This window comes from Enhydra lutris, unplaced genomic scaffold (genome assembly GCF_002288905.1).
Source record: "Enhydra lutris kenyoni isolate GAN:26980312 unplaced genomic scaffold, ASM228890v2 scaffoldscaffold109, whole genome shotgun sequence".
Taxonomy (NCBI): domain Eukaryota; kingdom Metazoa; phylum Chordata; class Mammalia; order Carnivora; family Mustelidae; genus Enhydra; species Enhydra lutris.
In genome coordinates, this window is record NW_019154193.1 from 828827 (window position 1) to 853406 (window position 24580).

General features: G+C 43.8%; 1 protein-coding gene across 2 annotated transcripts in view; it reads right to left on the minus strand.

Moving 5' to 3' along the window:
- Nucleotides 1–24580, minus strand: part of LOC111139475 (sperm antigen with calponin homology and coiled-coil domains 1) — a 195031-nt gene that overhangs the window by 162904 nt on the left and 7547 nt on the right. For both annotated transcript variants that reach the window (XM_022491742.1, XM_022491743.1), the window contains exon 2: nucleotides 21579–21714. In XM_022491742.1, the coding sequence (XP_022347450.1) occupies nucleotides 21579–21714 (136 nt within the window). The remainder of the gene's footprint in view (nucleotides 1–21578; nucleotides 21715–24580) is intronic.

Below are 24580 nucleotides of genomic sequence, written 5' to 3' on the forward strand. Positions count from 1 at the left end.
CTAGCGGGCCCAGCGGCTGGAGTCCCACTCAAAGCAGCCACAGAGCACTGCCAGACAGGAGACACAAACAGTACCCAGCGGCATACGGCGAGCATCTCGCAGAAACACAAATGCGGGGCTGCAGAGGACCCCGAAGAGAGAAAAGGCACATCCTGTTGTGAGATCAAGAAAGGCTTTGTGAAGGACGTGCTCCTGGGAGCCGTTCCTGTTGCAATGAACAGCATTCCGTCAATGTCCAGAGTGGCAGCGGGGGGGGGGGGGCGGGGGGTAGGGGACAGGGGAGGGAGGCGCCTGGCATGGACATGCGCATCCCCAACCAGTGAGGCTGAAGCTGGGCCTGCGTCTTTGTTTGCCAGGGTGAACAAAGGCTTGATTGTGAAAAAGCCCTGAGTGTGTTCAGAGAATAAGCCACCCTGTGGCCTAGGGCTGGAGCTCCAGGCACAAGCAGGGGACCATGATAAGGCGGCAGGGAGGTCGCCTCGAATCCAGGCAAGGGGTTTGCCGTGGCTCCTCATCCCGAGGAGAGCGTCCGAAGGTGCTGGAACGGAGAAGTGAGGAGAGCTGCGGTTGACCAGATGACTGTGGTGATACAACGCTTGCTCCCTCACCATACCACCTACTACCATTCCACAGATCACTGATTCACCAAAATCACCAAGGCCCCCCTTTTGAGAAGACAAAACAAGTCCTCGGGACAAGATGAACACGGTTAGTGGGTCGGCCTGTCTCCTGACCCACGGGATTCTGCTCCTGCTAGTCGGGCTGTCTGTCTCGGAAGGGTCAGATGTGTCTGTTCCAAACCCCTGTGTGGCAGTCGCACTGGTGGTTTTATTTACATCACTTAATTATTATGGAGACCAATAAAATATGAACCCAGAGAGAGAGAGAGGCATTGTTTCTTCAAAAGCCACACTGAATGCTTTCCAAAACTCCCCGGAGGTGAATGGTTCACAATTGCCTGATGCAGCTATAAAAGGGAACGTCTGTAAACATGGGAGAGGATTCTCCACACAGCTCTCTTCTGAGGTATCTAAGCTCTTGCTCCCCTCCCCTCAACAAAAAAATAAAAGAAAATAAAGAAACTAAAACTGAAAATCATGGAAGGCATATTACGCACGTGAAAAGATGTGGAAGAGTTCCAAGCAACAGGTTGGCTCTAAGAAAATGCCCTGGCCCTGGAACCAGACATCAGGGAATGGAATAGACCCTTGTATGTTTTCGGTGAAAACAAAATGTTTCAAGTATACATGTTGCTTTTTTTTTTTTTTTTTTTTAAAGAATTGACTGATTTAACCAACTTTGCCCATGAATGGACCCAAACCCATCCCAGTTCTGCAGGCCAAGAACATACAGCAGGCATTCACAGCAACGCAACTCCCACAAGGAGGCCTCTGTACTCCAGGTGGGCAACGCTAGGCTGGCCTGGCTCAGGGGAAGCCAGAGGACATGAAAAGAAGTGGACAGATGCAGCAGGAAAAGACAATTCCATGTTGAAGGGAAGGAAGCTACCCAGGAGCCCGCGAGGATTTATCTGTGCAACAGGGAATGGCCCCGCCGTCGGGGGAGCCCAGATTCTGCTCGGGGAAGCAGGGAAGCGACTCTGCGACAAGGGTGATGAGTTTCACGGAGACAAATGCAGTGGGAGCTGAACCCTGAAATCAAGGAGAGTGGAGACTCCCACTGCTTTCTTAACTGCTGCGTCCCCAGAACCTAGAAAGATGCCTGGACCACAGTAGACAGTCTAAATATTTGTCAGAGGAACAGATGCATGGACCCAGGTGCAGGACATCCCCGAGACAGCGAACCGCTGGAGGGAGATTTCTGGAATGTAGGGTGTGCATCGGGGCACAGGTGCAGGCTTGGGAGTCATCAAGCACCTTGTCTAACTCATAATCCCAGGGCCCGGAATAGTGTGGAAGGAGACAAGAGTAATAGATCTAAGTGAAGGTCTTTGACCCTAATAGCAACCCCATTTAGGGCTGAAAAGGACTTTAATGAGATCCTACTCCTATCATCCTGCAATAGTTCCAGAAGAAAGTCTAGAATGAATTGTCTAGAATGAATACCTCGGCAACAGTAACAGGGAAATCTCGATTTCCTGGGGCAACACACTTCTTTGCTGTTAGAACATTCTTCCATATATTAAGTCAAAAACCTGGCCTGAATTTTACCGCTTGGAACCAAAGAGGAGAAGTTTCATTCTACCCAAAATAAGGAACTGGATGACAGCGGGCAAGTGATAGTACCTTTGGAAGGGGAAAAAAAAACAAACAAACAAATAAACCTGTCATCTCAGGAAAGGGAATCTGAAAGACTCTGGGCAAGAAGCCTGAGTCTAAGGCAGATTTAAAAATTTTAATTGCCGTAATTCCTAAGTAGGCAATTCTGTTAGGGAAGATGGTTCGAGGGGAAAATCCCATTTTATAAAAACATCTACATTTCGGGTTCTGCTCTGGGTTCCCCGTAGATACCGTTTTATTTCCTGCGATGGTTGTTCGTGATGGAAGCGAGAAAACAGACTCCTGGAGGCTAAGCAGCTTGTCCACAGTCACATGTGATGCCTCTCCAGGGTGGGCTCCTGAGCCCCCGTGACTCACAGATGCCAGCTGCAGAAGAAGGGGGAGGGTCCAAAACAACTAGTGTCAAAGTAGTTATTGGACACCCCGGGGGCTCAGTCAGTTAAGTGTCTGCCTTTGGCTCAGGTCATGGTCCCAGGGTCCTGGGATCGAGGCCTGCATCCGGTTCCCTGCTCAGCGGGGAGCCTGCTTCTCCCTCTCTCTCTGCAGCTCCCTTCCTCACGCTCTCTCTCTCTTTATCAAATAAATAAAATCTTTAAAAAAAGAAAGAAAAAAAGCACAGTTATTCACGACATGCCCCAGCAAACCTGAGGGCATGTCCAACCCGAAAAATGGGACACGTAACCTTGGATGAATGAAGTTGGCAGAAACCTATATATATATATATATACATCTATATAAATGGCCTGGAAAACTGACCCTAAAAAGGAGCGGAAGTAGTTTGCAAATGGTGAAGACAGAAGCCACCAGGCTGCTCCTGCCGCTCTGCCTGAAATTCTGTCCTCTCATGCATGTACACCTCCAAAATGGTCTCTGCCCTGCAAAAGGGAGGGCAAACCTTAGTGCAAGGAAACGGAAGTCTAAGAAAATCCAAGGAGTTTAAGTGTCCTGGCCCCAGGGGATAGCACAGCCCTAAATGCTGAGATAACTTGGGAATGAGATCCGGAGTGGCTGTCAGTAGCCACTGAGAAATGACAAAACGGTGGCAGGGAGATGCCAACCCGGAGAGAGGCAGCTCTCTGGGACGGAATGATCTTTGAAATACACCTGCTCAGAGAGGAAACACGGCGCAGAATGCTGGGTTCGTGTGTGCCACCATTTGTGGACAGACAGGGTGGTGCGGTGGGGGAGGACGGACATTCACTTCCGTACACAGTGGGTACCCCTGGAAGGGGACCAGACTGCAGGAGGCCACCGCATCCCGGTGAGCGGGGTGGCCGGGCAAAGGGGTGAGGGGCAAAACTCCTCACTGTGCCTTCCCCAGTTTGAATTGCATGAACTGTATCACGTGTTCAGAAACACAAATAAATAAAAATATAAATAAATAAATAAGTTAATGAATATTTCACCTGACGAAACACTAGTTTGGTAGAACAGATGTGTAGAGGGATGGCTGGTAAGGGCCTTAAGAGGACGCCCAGAAATCTCCTGGAGTCTGTACGGACTAACTAGGAAAACTCACGGAGAATCAGCCATACTGCTCTAGGACTCTCTCCATTTGCTTTGTTTCTTTATTATTATTATTTTTGTTTATTTTTCTTTATTATTATTATTTTTAAATTTTCCAGGTAATCTCTGTACCCAACGTGGGGCTTGAACTCACGACCCCGAGATCAAGCATTGCAAGCTCTTCCGACGGAGCCAGCCAGGCGCCCCTCCACTTAGTTTCTTTTCAAAATCCACAGACTTGGCTACTGCCTAGGGCGGGAGTGGTGGTGATGGTAGATTACTCTGCTTACGATCACAAAGGTGTGGTGTGGCAAGTCCCCCGTGTCTCCTCTTAGGGTCTTGCTCTCGCCCCACTGACTGTGCAAAAGCCTTGTTTTCTGCTTCTCTGGCATCAACCTCACACGCTGCTCCTCATGTAATTCCCTGCACATAGACTGTCAAAGATATGTTGATTTAACCGATTATGAATCTCTTGGCTTAATGTTCCAAAACTAATTCCTCTAGCATAAAACTACCACAACTGGGCTGTCTTTGGGGATGGATCAAATAAAGATAAATATCCCATCCAACGGCATTAAGAAAATCGGGGCAATGTTCCGTTGTGGGGAGCTACCAACCGAGCACACTCTAATCTATTTGTACTGTAATCGGCTTGGGAAAAAGTCTTGCCACAGTACGAAACTAATTTCTGATATGGAAATCAATATGCAAACAAGGACAATTCACCAGCAAGTTCAGGCATCCAAACACACTTTCGGGGAGAAAGAACACAAGGCTGAAAATCTACTGTGTGTTGGCAGCCAGGAAAAGCAGCATAAGAGAACAGAGCTGATCATGTTTTCCATTGAGCCACTTGAACATTTCAGAAGGTCACGGCCAAGTTCAACGACTGGAACTCTAATGTTCCATGAATTCAGTGGAAAGACCTCCAGTTTCCCTTCCATCCAACGTGATGATTACGCAGACCCAGAAAAGTGGAACTTTCTTCTGGAACATAAAACTTGTCCCACCATGGGACCCCCTCTCTTTCCTTCCCTTTTCTGCTCTTCCATAATGAGGCCTGGGGAACTGGTAGCAGGCCACACTGTTCCAACCGTGAACCAGCTCAAGCTAAAGGAACAACACCCACGATCACTCTCTTCGAAGAATAAATTAACGCAGACATTCAGAAGAGGCAGCTGACCCCATAAAAGGGCTTTAGTCCCAGCGTTTGAGCAGAAAGGACAGTCACAGTGGAAAATATCCTCACCCTGCACCTTCAGCCCTATAACCGTATAGTGCCTGAATTTTCATGACGACCCTGCCATCTTACTCAGTGCATCGCCCACTTTTCAGTTAACAAACACTGATTGGTTATGAACACCAACACCCGGCACTGATGTCATCCCATCCGTACTCCCGGAGCTTACTGAACTGAACTCTAACAGTGTTCTTTCCTGGCGCGGGCATCACTCGGTTTAAGTGAGCTAAAACTTAATAGGAACGTGGTGGTTTGGATTAAATCCTGTGGAGATAGTGTAAATTTATGAATTGTTTTAAGCATAATAAAGAATATTAACCCACTGAGTGGTAGTGGGGTGTCCATCCATACTATATTTGCTTTACATCATGACTTTGTTGATTTTATAATATTGAATCCCTTGTTCCCTTCGGATTCCTAAAAGAGACTTTTTTTTTTAGATGTTTCAGCCCCAGAAAGGGTTGTGTGTTTCATTAACAGCTGGCTTCTTTTCATTTTTGTCCCCATGAATCAGGTTTCCCTCTTGCTTCTGGCTGCTAAGAAACTTAGTGCCAAGCTCACAGCCTCCCGCAGGGCACTTGGGACAATAATGTCATCTGCACACGGGGAGCGGCAGCTTTTAACCAGTCAGTCCATTTCTTCTAAGTTGTCAAATTCACGTGTGCCGTGATGCGTAGCATTCCTTTCGATCCTTCTCGAGTCTGCAAGGCATATAGTGATAATCCTGTTTTGTTCCATCGGGTCATCTGTATTTCCTCTTTTCTTCATTGTGGGTCTTGCTGGAAGTTTGTCAACCTTATCGATCGTTTTAAGAACCAGCTTTTTATGGGCGGTGTGCCTGGGTGGCTCTGTCAGTTAAATGTCTGACTCTTGATTCTGATTTTGGCTCAGGTCTTGATCTCAGGGTGCTGAATTCAAGCCCTGAGTTGGGCTCCACGCAGGGTGTGGAGCCTACTTTAAAAAAAAAAAAAAAAAAAGAACCAGCTCTTTGTCTAATTTTTCTCTATGGCTTTTCTGTTTCTAATTGTATTGATATTTTTCTCTTATCTCTATTGTTTGTCTGTAAAATGAAGCAAATCTTACCCATCTCATAGAGTTATGAGATTTAGATGAAATGACACGTAGAACCTAGAGCAGAACCTGAAATATGGGCATTTTTAGAAAATGTGATTCACACACAGACAAATATCTTCCTTAATAGAATCCCCTACTTAGGGATGATGGCAGTTAAAGAAAAAAAAAAAATCTGCACCAGTGTCTGGACTAGTTTGCTCAGGGTTTCAGGTTTTGCTTTCCTTTTTCCCCTCCGAACTCTACTTGACTCCATGTTATGTCTAGATGTACATATACAGCTGACCCTCAAATAACACGGTTATACTTAGTTATAGGGCTAGGAGCACTCACCCCCTGCACGGTCGAAAATCTGTGTGTCACTTGTGACTCCCCCAGAAACTTAATGACTGCTGTTGGCCAGGACGCCTTACTAATAACAGAAACAGTCAATCAGCACATACTTTGTATGTTATTATGTATTACATACTGCATTCTTGCAATGAATGTAAGTAAGCTAGGGAGAAGAAAATGGTATTAAGAAAATCATAAGAAGGGCACCTGGGTAGCTCAGTCGGTTAAGCGTCTGACTTTTGGTTTTGGCTCAGGTCGTGATCTCAGGGTCGTGCGATTGACCCTGAGTCAGGGCTCCGCACTCAGTGCACAGTCTGGTTGAGATTCTCTTTCTCCCTCTCCTTTTGCCATCTCTCCCTACTCATGCACTCTTGCTCTCTCAAATAAATAAATTTTTTTAAAAATCACAAGAAGAAATACATTTATAGTACTGTACTGTATTTATATTTAAAAAATCTGCATGTAAGCAGATGGCACAGTTCAACCTGTGTTCAAGGGTCAGCTGTATACAACCTTGAGAGTCCCAAGAAATCTAAATAAAAGAATCTAGAACTAGCGAGTTCAGCAAGTTCACAATATACAAGATAAACATACAAAAATCAATGGCACCTCATTACTCTAGCAATGAATAAATACCACAATTAAAAATACAGTCACACAACATTTACAATTGCTAAAAAAAAGAAAGAAAGAAAGAAAGAAAGAAAGAAAGAAAGAAAGAAACAGTTGTAAATTTAACAAGACAGGTACAGGATTTGTGTGCCGAAAACTATAAGACGCTGTTAAACAAATCAAAGATCTAAATGGAGACATACCATGTTTGAATTCTGAAAGACTCAGCACAGCAAAGATGTCAGTTCCCACAAGATTTCTTTATATATGTGGGTGAGATTATTTTAAAATTTAAATGAAAAGTAAAAGGAACTAGACTAGATAAAATAACCGCGGAAAAAAAGAATAATATCAAAGAATCAGTGTGCCCGATTTCAAGGCTTTTTACACAGCTACAATAATCAAGACTATGAGGTATGGGCAGAGGGATAGACACGTAGATCAATGGTACAAAACAGAAAACCCAGAAATAAATCCACATCGATATGCCCAACTATCTTTTGACAGAACGGCAAAACCAATTGAGTGCAGGAAGGATACCCTTACGCTTTTCAGCAAATGGTCTTGGAGCAACTGTACATCCGTTGCCAAAAAGCGAACTTGACTTAAGTCTCATAATTTATAGAAAAATTGACTAAAATGGATTCCATCTTTAAATGCAAAATGTAAAGCCATAACACCTTTAGGGAAAAAAAAAAAAACGCAGAAAATTTTCAAGATCTGGAGCTAGGAAAAGCGTTCTTAAACTTAACATTAAAAGCCTAATTCATAAAAGAAAAAAAAAATGGTGGGGCATCTGGGTGGCTCAGTGGGCTAAGCCTCTGCCTTCAGCTCAGGTAATGATCCCAGGGTCCTGGGATTGAGCCCTGCATCGGGCTCTCTGCTCAGCGGGGAGCCTGCTTCCCCCTCTCTCTCTGCCTGCTGCTCTGCCTACTTATGATCTCTGTCAGTCAAATAAATAAATAAAATCTTAAAAAAAAAAAAGGTCAATTGAACTTCATCAAAATGAAAGAGTTTTGGTCTGTGAAAGACCCTGTTATGAGGTTAAGAAGACCAAGTGGAGATCGGGAGAAAATATTTGCAAACCACATACACAACAAAGAACTAGTATCTAGAATTTTATAATAATGAACTCACAGGACTCAGGAGGAAAAAAAATCTAGCACTCCAACCGGGAAAAGAGCGAGTGACATGAACAAAATATTTCACTGAAGATTTTTCTAATACGATAAGCACAGGAAAAGATGTTCAATATCATTGCCATCAGGGAAATGCAAATTAAAACTATAATGAGCGGCACCTGGGAGCTCAGGCGATTAAGCATCTGCCTTCACCTCAGGTCATGATCCCAGGGTCCTGGCATCAAGTCCTGCATCGGGCTCCCTGCTCAGTGGGGCCACGGATCATTAAACTGTGGCATATCCATACCATGAAATACCATGAAAAAATTCAAAAGGAACAAACGTTCGACGCACACAACAACCTGGATTAATGTCCAGAGTATTATTCTGCGTATAAATAGCCAGTCCCCAAGGCTTACAGGCTGTATGATTCCATTTCTATAATGTTCTTGAAATAAAGTTGTAGAAATAGAATAGATTAGTTGTTGCCTAGGTTAAGAAGGGAATGGGAGGAGGGGTGCCTGGGTGGCTCAGTGGGTTGAGACTCTGCTTTCGGCTCAGGTCATGATCCCAGGGTCCTGGGATCAAGCCCCACATTGGGCTCTCCGCTTGGTGAGAGCCTGCTTCCCCCCCTCCATCCCCCCCCCACGCTCTCTGCTTGTCTCTCTGTCTACTTATATTGTCTCTCTCTGTCAAATACATAAAATTGTAAAAAAAAGGGGGGGATGGGAGGAGGGGTGCCTGTGGCTCAGTTGGTTAAGCGACTGCCTTCAGCTCAGGTCATGATCCCGGAGTCCCTGGATCGAGTCCCAGGTTCGAGTCCTGCATCTGACTCCCCACTCAGTAGAGAAACTGCTTCTCCCTCTGACTCTCTCCCCTCTCATGCTCTCTCTCACTCTCTCAAATAAATACATAAAATTTTAAAAAGGGGGGATGGGGACACATTCAGGGAACTGAATGTGGCTATATGGGAGGACTCTTGTGGTGATGGAAATGGCCTATAACCAGGCTACACTGATGTCAGTATCCTGGTTGTGATATTTCACTGTTGTTTAGCAAGATGCTATCACTGGGGGAATCTCGTTAAATGATACGGGGGAATCTTTACTATTTCTTAGAACTGGAGGTGAATCTCCAATTATTGCAAAATTAAAAGTTTATTTTCAAAACATGAAATTCATTTTCCACTTTTATACTGACTTTAATTTACATCTTGGTGAAAACTTACATAAAAACTATACACTTTGAATATCATTACTTTTTTTAGTTTTTGAGGAGGATTGTAAACCACGAAGTGATAAAAATTAGAACATACTAACGTGGGACACAGGGGAAAAAAAGCCGAGGGAAAAAAAAAAAAGAACTTTGCCACATAAAATTCAATCATTCCTGATAAAAACAATGAAAATGACCAAGAAAATTATTTTCATCAAACCTACAACCGAATGGGTCATCTGAAATCCTGGACTTTTCATATTCTTTACTAGGATATTTCATTACTGATCAGAACAGGAGGAATAAACAGTGGGAATGCATGTGTGTTCTTGACCCAGGCCTTGCTAATGTCAGGGTGTGCCTGCCCTGCCCACTCTCCTTTCTTAGGGCAGGTCAGCCTCTTGGAGATGAAAAAAAACTGTTTATAATGATCTGAGCCCAGAAGCTTACTCTGTTTTACTTAGCAACATAAAAACAGTCTTTACACAATGTGACCGTACACTGAATTTTCTAGAATTTTCTACAAATGCAACTAACCAGCCCACTGATGGAAGACAGCACTTTGCGTGGCTCGGTTTACCCTGAGTTGCCAGCATTATAGAGAGTCACTGGTGTCAGCACTGCGTGGGTGTTTGAACCCCCTTATTCAGACCTGTTTATATGCACCCCGCCTCCAGCATTTACAGATTGAAAACAACATGGTATTTGGTAAGAAGTTCTTTTCCTTTTATTTTTCCTGTACCTTATAGGTAGGGCGTGATACTGATCTTTTTTCAGTAATGCCTATAGGTAAGTTATAGTATGAGTGGATTTCATATCAGGATATTAAAGGCTGCAATATTCGTTGATTAAAAAGTGGAAGCGGGTCCAGCAAGGTGGACCTCCAGAAAGCACTCTGGTGTTCTTTCTCTTTGGCGGAATTCCACTCGCAAAGCTGTGCACCGGAAATAAGGTGGGGGCCGGGGAGACGCTAACAAGAGCAACAAAGCCAGGATCAGCTAACAGCATGAGCTGTGAGCAAGCAAGAGGGTGAAACTAGCTCCACCTTCTGGCAGAGATGAAAACAACAACGCAACACTAAAACCAAAAAAATGGCAAAACTTACTTCAAGCTCTAGTACCCGCCCCACTCTCACCCTGACCCATGCAAAAACGTTCTTCCTTCTTCCTTCAACTGGGCATAAAAGATATGACCTTACACTTCAGTGGTATCCTCTACAAGGAATCCCTTTTTGTTTCCAAACACAGACTTCCTTCTGTAAAGAATGAACCTAGAAAAAAATCACTGGGTGTATATGGAAAGTTTTGGAAGTTCATAAAAGGGGAACCACCGGAGAAACCCAAGTAAACATGCACCTGTGAAACAAAGTTATTGGAAGAAACGGGAAATTTTAGAAAATCTCTAATTCGCATCCCCAAATTCAAGGAGCTTTTGTAGCTTCAGAGGTAGAGCAAGAAGTCATGAAGGAGAAGCAATTTGAGATCAGAGAAATTAGGCTAACGATTAAAAACACAATAGGTGAAGTAAAGAAACACTCAATAAACATACTAGGTGGTAAACGGTTAGAAATCAGAAGATCGGGGAGACTTGGGTGGTTCAGTCAGTTAAGTCTCCGACTCCTGGTTTCAACTCAGGTCATGGTATCAGGGTCCTGGGATCCAGCCCCCCCTTCAGGCTCCACACTCAGTGCGGTGTGCTTGAAATTCTCTCTCCCTCTGCCCTTCCTGCTTGTGCACGCTCTCTCACTCTCAAATAAATAAATAAATCTTAGGGGAAAAAAAGAAATCAGAAGATGAATGAAAAGTCACCTAAAGAATCAAAGAAAATATATAATGTGGAAGACATACCCAGAAGACCAAACATAGACATATGTGATTCTCCTGAGGGGAGAGTCCAGAGTGAAAAGAAAAGCAACAATCAAAGTGTAACAGGCCACTGGGAGGGTATTTAATCAACCCGCCACCAATCCTATTAACAACTCTGAGCAAAACAAGGCAGCGAGAACTGAACGTGCCTGCCACTCTGCCTGCTTGTGCTCTCTCTATAACAAATAAACAAATAAATAATTTTTAAAACTCTTTAAAAAAAAAGATGCGGTACATATATACAATGGAATATTCCTCAGCCATAAGAAAGAAGGAAATCTTGCCATTTGCAATGACACGGATGGAGCTAGAGGGTATAAGGCTAAGTAAAATAAGTCAGAGAAAAACAAATGCCATACAATTTCAGTTATATGTGGAAAATTTTAGAAGTGAAACAAATAAAGGGAGAAAAAAAGAGAAAGAGGCAAACCAAGAAACAGACTCTTAACTCTAGTGAATGGACTGGCGGTCACCAGGGGTGGGGGGAGTGGGGAGGATGGGGGATGGGGGAAAGAGGAGACGGAGAGTAAGAGGACGGTTATCGTGATGAGCACAGAGTCACTGACTTACTGTATTGTACACCTGAAACTATATAACACTGTATATTAACTACACTGGAATTAAAATTAAAAACTTAACAAAAAAGGCACAATTACTGGCATGGAGGAGACAAAAAGCATTGTTATCTAGAGCTGATACAATCATCCACTTGGAAAACATATGAAAATCAATGGGAACCCGTTCATTGAAGGAAACTACTGGCATCAGTAAGGGAGGGAGGGAGTTACAAATTAAATGTTAGGAAAGTACATATTTAAAAAGTACAACAAAAGGGGGCACCTGGGTGGCTCAGTCATTAAGCGTCTGCCTTCGGCTCAGGTCATGGTCCCAGGGTCCTGGGATCGAGCCCCACGTGAGGCTCCCTGCCCTGCGGGAAGCCTGTTTCTCCCTCTCCCACTCCCCCTGCTTGTGTTCCCTCTCTCACTGTGTCTCTGTCAAATAAATAAATAAATAAAATCTTAAAAAAAAAAAAAATACAACAAAGGGTTCCTGGGTGGCTCAGTCGGCTAAGTGTCTGACCCCTGGGTTCAGCTCAGGTCATGATCTCAGGGATCTCATGAGATCAAGCCCCATATCAGGCTCCACACTCAGTGGGGCATCTGCTTGAGGATTCTCTCTCTCCCTCTCTTTCTCCTCCTCTCCCTGCTCCCCTGCACATCTCTCCCTCTCAAATAAATAAATAAATAAATCTTAAAAAAAAATACGAGTGTTCATGTCAGCAGCACACATTCTAAAATGGGAATGACACAGAGGTTAGTATGGGAGATAACACACAAATTTATGAAGCATTCCATATTTTAAAAAATGGCTGGCACAGTCGGTAGAGCATGCACTTCCTGATTTTGGGATCATGGGTTTAAGTCCCCCCTTAGGCCTACAGCTTACTTAAAAAAAAATGACTATGGAATCCCATCCACATAGTAATAAAAGTATAAAACCTTGACATAAACTCAACAGCAAGAGGAGGAAAAAGAAGAGAAGAAGACCAGACTTTACAGAAAGACAAAAAGGAGAATTCAGAAAAATGGAGAGAGAGCCACATTTCTGAATGGAAAGAGTATAAAAATGTCAATATTATTGGGGGAGATGCAGGGAGAGGTCCCCCCTCTGAGAATCACAGAAAAGGAGGACTCAGAACAGGGGGGCAAAGCCCAAGCCAGCTCTCAACCTTTGCATCTCTGTGCAAAGTCAGAGAAAAACCCTCGCTCCACGCCCAAGTCCTGACTGACCACACACTACCGGGACGTGCAGTGCCACGGAACCACCACAGGGTACCATCAAGCTAAGATAAGAATCCAGGACTTCATCGACATGAGTACCAAGTTCAAAACCTCCTCCACCGCGGGGCTACCCCATGCACTGCCAGAAGTGAAAACACATTCCTGGTTCCTCGATGATGGGGGGGATAAAGCGAATGTGTGCTTATGTCCAGTAGAATGTGACTCAGCCTTTAAAAGGCAGGACATTTTACACAGGGTACAACATGGATGAACCCTGAATACACACTAAGTGAAATGAGCTGATCACAGAAGGACACATGCCGTATGAATCTACTTATGTGGGTTATGGAAGAGAGCCAGAGTCTTCTCTACATGGAAGCAGAGTAGAACGGTGGCAGGGGGTGGGATGGGCAGAGGGGGGCTGGGAGTTGCTGTTCAGTGGGTGCAGGGTTCAAGAGATCTGCCCTACAACATTGTGCATGCTTAACAATTTGGGAAGGTGGTCCATCTCATGTGAAGTGTTCTTACCAAATACAAAAATGAATTAAATGTAGAAAAAGATAAAGACAAATGAAAATGCTGAATCTAAAATGTTAACTTTTTTGAACCACAAAATGTATTCATTAATAAGTGATCAGTGTAATATTACAAAAAAAAGAAAGAAAGAAAGAAAGAAAGAAAGAAAGAAAGAAAGAAAGAAATAGGAAAAAAGAATGAAACAGAAAACCTCATTCCTGGCACTCTGTGATTTTCTGCAGGCTCTCATCCCCAAGTAGATGCGGTGCCCCTCCTTTGTCCTCAGGGCCCTCAAGAACTCACAGCTGAAATCAGCACACCCCCTACCCCGAGCCTCCTTTCTGAATGTCCCATCACTTCTGAGGCTGAATGACTCCCACAGCTTCCTTTTCCAGCCGGTCTGTTCCTTTTCTCACATTTCCGGAAAACGTGGGCCAGGAGTTGGTGTGGGTGTCCTCACTACCCCCAATGTCACTTTGCAACGGTCTCTCTTCCGCCCTGTGAAAGGCACCACCTCCATGTCTGAGGTTCATGCTGTGACACCCGGCATCCTCTTTTCTCTTCTTGTCATCCACTGACCACCCCCATCCCAATCTGTCAAGTCCTCTACATCCTGGCTCACGAAGCCCCCCGCCCCACCGCCGCCCCGTGCCAGGGACTGACCCACCCACCCTCTGGCCTCTCAGTCCCGAGACCTCCAACATCCTTCTACCTCTACTCTCATGCCAGCAAGCCCACCTGTGCCACAGTCTCTCGGGCCCTGTCTCCTCATCGGCAAATCGTGGTTCCAATATTTTCAAAGCACGAACTTGCACGGTCTGCATAATCTCTCTGATCTATAAAGCGGCAAGGATAGTGATGATCCTGGGTCCTAGCGTTATTGTAAAGACCAAAGGAGATAATATGTATCAAGTACTTAGGACAGTGGTTAGCACACAGTGTGCAAAGAATGTGAGCTATTGGTAGGGATTCCATTAACAGACGAACATTTATGTTCGAACATGTATTAACGAACATGTTAATTCTTCCATTAACAGGGTAAGAAAATAAGGCAGATGCTTACCCGACTAAGCCACCCAGGCATCCCTGAATTTCCTTCCTTTTTTAATGCCGAAGACTATTACATTGTATGCATACACCACATTTTGTTTTTTCATTCATCCATCAATGGACCTCTGTGTCATTTTCACCTCGTGGATACTGTGAAAAGCATTACAATGAACATGGGCATGCAGACAGCTGCCCCACCCCCCCAGCAAATGACGACGTCACAGAGGAAAGAATCTGGACTGGATGTGAGTTTGGGAACACGGCCAAACCCACATGAGCCCGTTTCTTCGCACGTAACTTGGCAATAAGACCGTCCACCTTCTGAGTTAGAGGCGTTAGTGCCTTCCCACATCAAAGAGGACAAGCATCTTAGGCTGGAGCCACAGGTATGCTGGGTCTGACGCAGGTAACCGGGAATGGATAGGCACATGGGCAGGCAAGGACATGAATGCCTTTTTGGATGCGAGCCTGCTTTGATGCTGGAATGTCCTGAGATGTCGGAGAGTCCATGAGCATTAACACAGAGCTTGGCCAAGGTGCAGCTGGCATGAAACGTTCCCTTTCCTTAACTTTGAGAAAACACTGGTATCAGTTTAAAATAACGCCATTCTTTTCCTTCCCACGTGTGCTATGTATAGATAGAATGGTCTGAATGAACACTCTCATGTAGCGCCAGTTTTTGTAACGTTCATCGGTGTGTCTCTAGAAGGGACTGGTGTTCAAGGTCATCCCTTGGGCACCCATCAGATCTCATCTCACTAGCCCCACAGATATTATGAGCAGAAATCTGACACTCCACCTACCTCAAACCCACCGGGAGAATCAGCAGTCCCTGTTCGGGGGCAGAAAACCCAAAGGATCAGGAGCAGGGACTCAGAGAGCTGTCTGCATACCCAAGTTCATAGTAATGCTCTTCACAGTATCCACAAGGTGAAAATGACACAGATATCCATTGATGGATATTGGATACACAAAATATGGTGTATGCATACAACGTAATAGTCTTCAGCATTAAAAAAGGAAGGAAATTCAGGGATGCCTGGGTGGCTCAGTCAGCTAAGCATCTGCCTTCATTCGGCTCAGGTCATGATCCTGGGGTCCTGGGATAGAGTCCCGCATCCGGCTCCCGGCTCAGCACCAAGTCTGCTTCTCCCTCTGCTTCTGCCGCTCCTCCCCACTCAAGCTTTCTCTCTCCGATAAATCAATTAAAACAACGACAAAAAAGAACCCATCAGGGCCTTTTAGAGCTGTTGATTCTACCCTTCAAAATGCACCTAGAAGCTGGGGCGCCTGCGTGGCTCAGTGGGTTAAGCTGCTGCCTTCGGCTCAGGTCATGGTCTCAGGGTCCTGGGATCGAGCCCCCGCATGGGGCTCTCTGCTCGGCAGGGAGCCTGCTTCCTCCTCTCTCTCTGCCTGCCTCTCTGCCTGCTTGTGATCTCTGTCTGTCAAATAAATAAATAAAATCTTTAAAAAAAAAAAAATGCACCTAGAAGCTAATTGCGGCTCTCAGTTCCACAGCACCAACCCAGCCCAAGCCACCTCCTTGCCAGCCTCTGGTCCCGCCTCCCACTCCACCTGTCCAAGCTCAGCAAGCAGCCATGGACTCCCTTCGGAATGAGGTCAGATCATGTCACTCTTCTCCTCCTTGGCCTTTCTGCTCCCGCCTCCCACTGCTGTCCTCGCTCATGGGGCTCCAGCCACAGCAACCTCTCGCTGTTCTTGGATGGGTCACCCCCTTCTACCCAGCAGACGTCATCACCTCTTCCACGTCCTGTCTACGCGGCTCCATGGACACAGGCGTCTCTGTCCTTTTCCCTAGAACAGTGCTGGGCACATAGAAAGCACTCAGAAATATCTGCTGAATTAATGAATGAGCAAAAGAAGGGCTATTTCCTTAAGTCCGGTAGTTACCCGGTTGCTCAGAAACCCGGGCTCAGAGTGGAAGGGCACAACGGACTTTTGACAAGGCTGCCACCTAGTGGCTGGATTCCTTTATAGTTTTGTGGGCGCTCACATTTCCTGGGACCCTGGGATGACGGGTCCACTGGGTAAGCAGGGAGGGCAGCCACCCACAGACAAGGAACCACTCCCTTCTCTAAATCTACTCCTATAGGGTAAGATGAGATATACACAAAGAGCACCAGAGGGAGAAAAGGAAGAGTGTCTCTGGGCTATAACGCAGACAGGTTGACAATATTGATCTAGAAAACAAGCAGGAGAGGATGCTGGACGTGGAAGCGTTGGGTGGGCATGGGAGTTACAAAGTCAAACTTGTCTGGCCTTTCTTTAGTTTTTTTTTTTCTTTATGGCTCAACACATAGAGAACTGATGGAAGTCCAGTAAAGTCCGGCATCCAATGGGGCTGCCATTTCTGATACACTAAATCATTCCCATCTTTGTCTCCATGATACTGAGATATAAAAACCCACACCTATTACCAGTACCAGCACTTTCGTTTCCCTGTTTCTCATGTGTGTAAAAACCAAAAAAATGTGATCCCATATTTGAATGACCACCTCACACTCCTAGGCCCTGCAGGGGTAGGAGTCCCTCCAGCCCAGAATCACTGGCTGATGGGCACCATTCCCATGCAGCCCCATAGCTGGCTCACAGGCAGATGCATGGGTCTGGATTCGCCATGAATGAAGCAATCTGGGGACACGGGACAAATGCCAAGAGCGGCAGCTGTCCAAAAGCTGATTAAAAAATTGCAGAGGACTGCCTACATTCAAAAGTAAGTTTCCAGTGACAAAATGTAATTTTCAAATTCAACTGTATTAATTCAAAGGACATAATTTCATTGGAGTAAAGTAGGGAGTGTACTGCATTCGAATGGGGACTATAGGAATAACAACTGCACCTTAGCAGCCCAACAGGCCATTACAGTTTAGAGAGCTTGATGTGGGGCTCGATCCCAGGACTCTGAGATCATGACCCGAGCTGAAAGCAGCAGCTCAACCCACTGAGCTACCCAGGCCCCCAATATCCTGTTTTTAATTTTTAAAGCGTTGTATGGATATGTTTAAAAATTTTCAAACAGTATAGAAAGATCTAATATGAAGTCTCTTTCCCCCACCCAATTCTGGTAACTCCTCAAAGATAACCACTTTTAATCCCTCCACAAAGTTATGATTTCAAATATTAAATTAATGTATAGTTTTAAAAAAATCAAAGCATATGAGGTCATACCATAAGCACCATGTTCTTTTCCCCACTTTATAACATACTTTGATCTTTCCCTATTTGTACATACAAACCTACTGTGTCCATTTTCATGGCTGCATACTACTCCATTGGATGAAAATCACTTATGTAACCGGTTCTGTACTGATACACACCTGTTGCCAGTATTTTACTATTATAATAATGCTTCAACTGTCCATATTTACTGCCATCTTTTTTCAAGTAAATCAGTAATATTAAATGCCAAGGAGATACTTGGTGGAAGGTTATACACATTTCAAATGTAGACAGATAATATCAAACCGTCCTTGTATATCAACTATAGGTAGGGTCCTGCTCCCTGTACCCTTGATAACACCAGAAATGCCTTTCATATTTCCTCATCAGTGAGAGGAAAGAGCACATCCAATTCTTGTTTTGTTACATTTCTTTACCTCTATGTGAGACTTAGCATCTTTCTAGTGCCTATCTTTATTTTTTAATGTGAACTAGCCATTTTTCTATTGCATTGTTTTCTTTTTCTTATTGATTTATATAAGCTCTGTGTAAATATGCCTTCTGTTACATGGATTGCAAATTAACTCCCACTTTTTACAAAACAGTTTTTTATATTTATTGTGATTTTTTTTTCATCTTCTCTTACATGGCTGCTGTGTTTGTTTCTACTTGGAGAGGCCCTTCCAAGGCCAAGACTACAAACTGACTCTGAGGTTTTCTCTTTGTATGTTCATGGCTGAACTTTTTAAGATCAAAATCTTTAATCCACCTGGAATTTATTTTGATGGAGAGGGATGAGATCAGGATCCAGCTTTATTTTTTTATTTTTTCCTAAAGACCCAATCAGTCATTATTTTCCAATGCATTATCTAGCTGGATATAAAATGCCACTTTTGTCCCATTCTGTCCCATCTCTATACTACCCTAGGTGTAATCTGGACTTTCTCCATTGTTCTGCTGAAGTGCATATCTATTCTCCAGTTACAAGATGCTTAAACTTAGTCCCTTGATTACTGTGTTTTAGAAATTTTCTGGTTGGGGCACCTGGGTGGCTCAGTGGGTTAAAGCCTCTGCCTTTGGCTCAAGTCATGATCCCAGGATCCTGGGATTGAGCCCCGCATCGGGCTCTCTGCTCAGCAGGGAGCCTGCTTTCCTTCCTCTCTCTCTTCCCCTGCCTCTCTGCCTACTTGTGATCTCTGTCAAATAAATAAATAAAATCTTTAAAAAAAAAAAAAAGAAATTTTCTGGTTATTCTAGAGTATTTTGTCTTCTATATCAGGGCTTATCAACAGAGGCACTATTAACATTTTGGGCTGGATAATTCTTTATTGTGGGGGGCTGTCCAATGCATTGTAGGATGTTGATCAGCATCCCTGACCTGTACCCACTAGATGTCAGCAGCACCCCCTAATTTTTTTTTTTTTAAGATTTTATTTATTTATTTGTCAGAGACAGAGGGAGAGAGAGCGAGCAAGCACAGGCAGACAGAGAGGCAGGCAGAGGCAGAGGGAGAAGCAGGCTCCTTTCCGAGCAAGGAGCCTGATGTGGGACTCGATCCCAGGACACTGGGATCATGACCTGAGCCGAAGGCAGCCGCTTAACCAACTGAGCCACCCAGGCGTCCCAGCACCCCCCTAATTTTGACAACAACGTCTGCAGACATTGCCAGTTGCTCCTTGGTGGAGGGTGGAGGACAGAAGGCCCCCAGTTGAGAACCACTGTTTTAGATAAACTCAGTATCATTTTACCAGTGTTTGCACTCCCAGCCAATTCCCACTGATATCTTAATTGGGATGAAACTGAATTCATAGAATAATTTAGATAATGTTATTATATTTAAGATATTATACTTATTCAAGTAATATTGATGAAATTCAATCTTTATTATATTTGACCTTCCTATTCAAGCACCATGTATATCCTTCTACTTATTTATGTCTTTTATGTCCTTCCAAAGAGTTTTAAGATTTTTAAAAATATATATAGGCTTTTATAATACTAAGTTTATTCCTGAGTACTTTACCTTTTATATTCTTTTATAAATGGGATCATTTCTTGTGTTACTTATCTCCTCTAACCAGTCACTGATAAGAAAGCTATTCATAGGGGCGCCTGGGTGGCTCAGTGGGTTAAAGCCTCTGTCTTCGGCTCAGGTAATGATCCCAGGGTCCTGGGATCGAGCCCTACATCGGGCTCTCTGCTCAGCGGGGAGCCTGCTTCCCCCTCTCTCTCTGCCTGCCTCTCTGCCTACTTGTGATCTCTGTCTGTCAAATAAATAAATACAATCTTAAAAAAAAAAAAAGCAAGCTATTTATATTCAATATCCTACAACTAACCACAAGTTGAACTCCTACTGTATCTAATAGAATTGAAGGACATTCTGTTTTTTTCTAATGATACAATTTTCAGGAAATTCTAAGCATTTCTCTAAGCATACAATGTTATCCTCTGGAGAAAATCATCACTTTTGTTCCCTCATTTCCAGTACTTCTGTAGCTAGAGCTCCCCTGGCTCACTGCCTTGATTTAATACTTGCAGGGAAATCTGGATGACAGTGGTAATGAGGCAATCTTGAATCATTCTTGACTTTAAAGGGAATATTTCCAGGATTTCACCCTTGAGGACAGTTCTGGCTGTGGCTTGAGATACATGTGTTTTAATCCCACTAGAGAAGTATCCCTACATTTATAGTATACCAAAAGTTTGTTTTTAAATCAGAAAGATTGCTAATTTTGCCAAACATGTCTTCCATCTCTGGAGATGACAATGGCTCTCCTTTGGTCTAGTAATGTTGTAAAATAGATTATATTCCTAAATGCCCAAATATAATGCATTCTTGAAGACCATACATCCACTTGGTTGCAATCTACACTATTACTCCTTTAATTTCTTGTAGAATTCTACTTGTTAATATTTCGATCCCACATTTTTACATCAATATTTGAGAGTGAGAGGATTCTGTCATTTTTTTTTTTAGTGGTGCCCTGTTAACTTATGGAATTAATGTTTAGGCTGGCGTGATAAAAACAAGCTGTACTTTCATTTGTTGTATATTTAAAACCAAATGTCTGTATTCAGTACGAAACCAGTCCTTAAAATAGTACAACCATTGTATAGAAATATGAGGCCTTTACATCCAAAAAAAAAAAAAAAAAAAATAGTCACATACACTTTTCATAGATTCAACTTTTTGGAAAACTGAGTAAATTAAAATACACCTTTGAAAGCTAATCTGAATTGTGGTATTTTATGCAGAATTCAAAAATTGTAAGTATACTAATATTCACTTCCATTATAAATTAATAATGATGTATTTCAGCTATTTTCCCAATTTAGACCATTTTGCATGGAGATGAGCACTGTAACAGTCGGACCATGGAAATCTTAGCTCTCTTATGTACCTGCACCCAAAGAAAATGAAATACATTCCTGATGCTTCCCATGCTCTGAACTCAGACACAATGGCAAATAACCCTTCTTTCTGATTCTCAGAAAACCAGTGAAACAGAAAGCTCGCAGGTTCCGGTGGCCACCATAGCCTAAGTGATTCAGAGGGTTTTTCCAGGTTTCCAGAGGATCCAGGAAGGATGTCGAATGCCCACGTCTGCGAGATTCTACAGGGTTCATTCCCTCCTCTAACACACCTCTCACCACTACAACCCCAGAACGGGCACCCCCCTCTCACACACACGTGGCCAGTAATACACGTCTGATGAGGAGAGGGACGCAGGAATCATGAAAAGGTTCTCATATCACCAAGATGAATGGCCTGCTTAGGTCCCTCCCACCTGGGTCCCTCCTGCCTGGCTCCTTCCCACCTGGGGTCTTCCCACCTGGGTCCTCCCTACCTGGGTTGCTCCGCAGGCGGCTCTCTGCAAGCTCGGAGATGGCTCCAGCTGTTGAAGTCTTTTTCAGTCGAACCACCCCGGAAGCGGCGGTACTTCCTGGTTTGTTGAGCATGTCCTCGCTACTGGCCCTCTTGAGCTAAGAGACAGAAGGACAGAGGAGGAGAACGTACACTGTCAGCAAGGAGTGCTATAAGCCAAGAAAGCACCGAGCCGTACCACCTGCCCAGTGGTTGAGACGCAGTAAAAGCACTTGTCAGAGCACGACCGTGTGCGGTAGAAAAATGCAAAGCTAGATAAACCTGCGTCTATCATTTACAGTATGATCTTCCATTACTGTTTCAAAGAATATTATATATGAATATTACGCATATGAATATTACGCATCATGTCACATTTCAAATAATGAGTTTTTGTTTTTTTTTTTTTAAAGCTGCTTTTCTGTTTTGGGTTTTTTGTTTGTTTGTTTGTTTTTAAAGATGGGAGCCTATGAAGAAAGAACTGTGAGATGCACAAAAAGCAAGGTAAGGGTAATGCACAAAAAATTACAGGGCAAGAAAAAACAGCTTAAAAATATATTTCTCAATTCTAGACATGTATATATGTGTATATATGTATACATACATAGATATACACGCATATATGTATATGGAGGAAGGAGAAGGATGATACCATATGCTCCACACCATGCACTCTGTATATGATCTCACACAGACAACATGTTCAGAGGGACGAGAGGAACCTTCTGGAGGCCAGAAGAACACTGCTAATGGAGGACAGAGAGAAAGGAGAATCTCTCTGCTCCTTTTCTGCTTTCCTCCCTGTTCTGGAAGCAGCGTAACAAATGCCTGTTGAAAGGAATTAAAGTCTAAGAGTTGGGAGCCCCTCAAAGAGCTCACAGTTCTGGCCCAGGTAAATGACATTCACGGTTGATGAGAAACACTGCAAATACATTTTCACAATCACGGTAAGCCTTCTGGAAAGAGTATTTCTAAAGAGGACTAGTACTAAAAAGCTGGAGCTAGGGACGCCTGGGTGGCTCAGTTGGTTGGGCAGCTGCCTTCAGCTCAGGTCGTGATCCCAGTGTCCCGGGATCGAGTCCCACATCGGGCTCCTTGCTCATCGGGGAGCCTGCTTCTCCCTCTGCCTCTGCCTGCCATTCTGTCTGCCTGCCTGTGCTTGTTCTCTCTCCCTCTCTCTCTCTCTGACAAATAAATAAAATCTTTAAAAAAAAAAAAAAAAAAAAAAAGCTGGAGCTAGGCAGATGCCTGGAACCATTCTGAATTAATTGATCTGACATCTGAAGAAAGCGGCATGAAAATGCCCTCAAGTCCATGGAGACTGTCCACCACACGGACTGAGAGCCCAAAGTCCCGCCCCGCACTGTGACACTAACTTCAGGGTCATTTACTGACGATTAGGCGTTTAAATATTTGCACACAAATTTCCATTTTTGCATTGTTTAGATTTTGGGGTATTACTCCACACACCCCAGAATGGCTTGAAAGAGAAAAAAAAAAAAAATGAAACCAAGTGTTGGTGAGGTTGGGAAGCACACAGAACTCTCTGCTGGCGGGAGTATGGACTGGTAAGATGCTTTGTAAAACTGTCAGGATCTACTAAATGGAATATCTGCACCCTGTGATTCAGCCAGCCCACCCCTAAGTCTGTATCCAAGAGAAATGATTATGTAGGTTCATCAAAGGGACATTCACAGTGGCTTGATTTACAACAGCCCCAACAGAACAACCCAAATGACAGTCAACAGAAGGGGCAAATTAAATAATGATTTAGCATACAATGGAAAGTACACAGTAAAAGAAGAAGAAGGAGGAGGAAGAGGAGAAATACTGATACACTAATAAATGCATGGATCCCACAGACATGCTAAGTGAAAGAAACTAGACACAAAAGAGTATAACCATATTTGGGTAAAACCAAATGATGGTGACAGAAGTCAAAATACTGGTTACCTCTAGAGGAGTTACTGACTAGGAAGAACCCTCCAGGGGTGCAGAATGTTCTTTTTCTGTCTTTTCTTTTCTTTCTTTTTTTTTTTTTAAGATTTATTTATTTATTTGAGGGGGGGCAAGATCAGAAGAAGGGGAAGAGGGAGAGGGAGAGAGAGAGAATCTCAAGCAGACTCCCTAATGAGCCCAGAGCCTGATGTGGGGCTTGACCTCATGACCTTGAGATCCTGACCTGAGCTGAAATCAAGTCTCAGTCTCAACCGACTGAGACACCCAGGTGCCCCTGGAATATTCTATACCTTGCCTTGGTGGTGGTTATACAGATATAAACACATGTAAAAAAAATTCAGCGAGCTGTACTTAAGACCAAGATTAACGGGCTCCACATACTTTGTTGTGTGTTTGGTCTCAACAAAAAAGAAAAGGAAAATGAGGGGTGGGTTGTAATTTGGGTGAAGCCCTGGTTCTACCCTTGCAAATGCTAGTCTACTTTTTTCCTTTCCCCCTCTTTGTTCTTTTAGAAAATTTTTATTGTAGTAAACTATACATAACATAAAATTTGCCATTTTATTTTATTTTTTTAAAAGAAGATTTTATTTATTTGACAGAGAGACACAGCGAGAGAGGGAACACAAGATGGGCGAGTGGGAGAGGGAGAAGCAGGCTCCCGCTGAGCAAGGAGCCCCATACTGGGCTTGATCCCAGGACTCTGGGATCATGACCTGAGCCAAAGGCAGATGCTTATTAACTGAGCCACCCAGGGGCCCAAAATTTGCCATTTTAAGTGTATAGTTCAGTGGCATTAAATACATTCACATGGGGGCGCCTGGGTGGCTCAGTGGGTTAAAGCCTCTGCTTTCAGCTCAGGTCATGATCCCAGGATCCTGGAATAGAGCCCCACATCGGGTTCTCCACTCAGCAGGGAGCCTGCTTCCCCCCCCCCTTCTCTGCCTGCCTCTCTGCCTACTTGTGATCTCTGTGAAATAAATAAATAAAATCTTTTTTTTTTTTTTAAAGATTTTTTTTTTTTTTTTT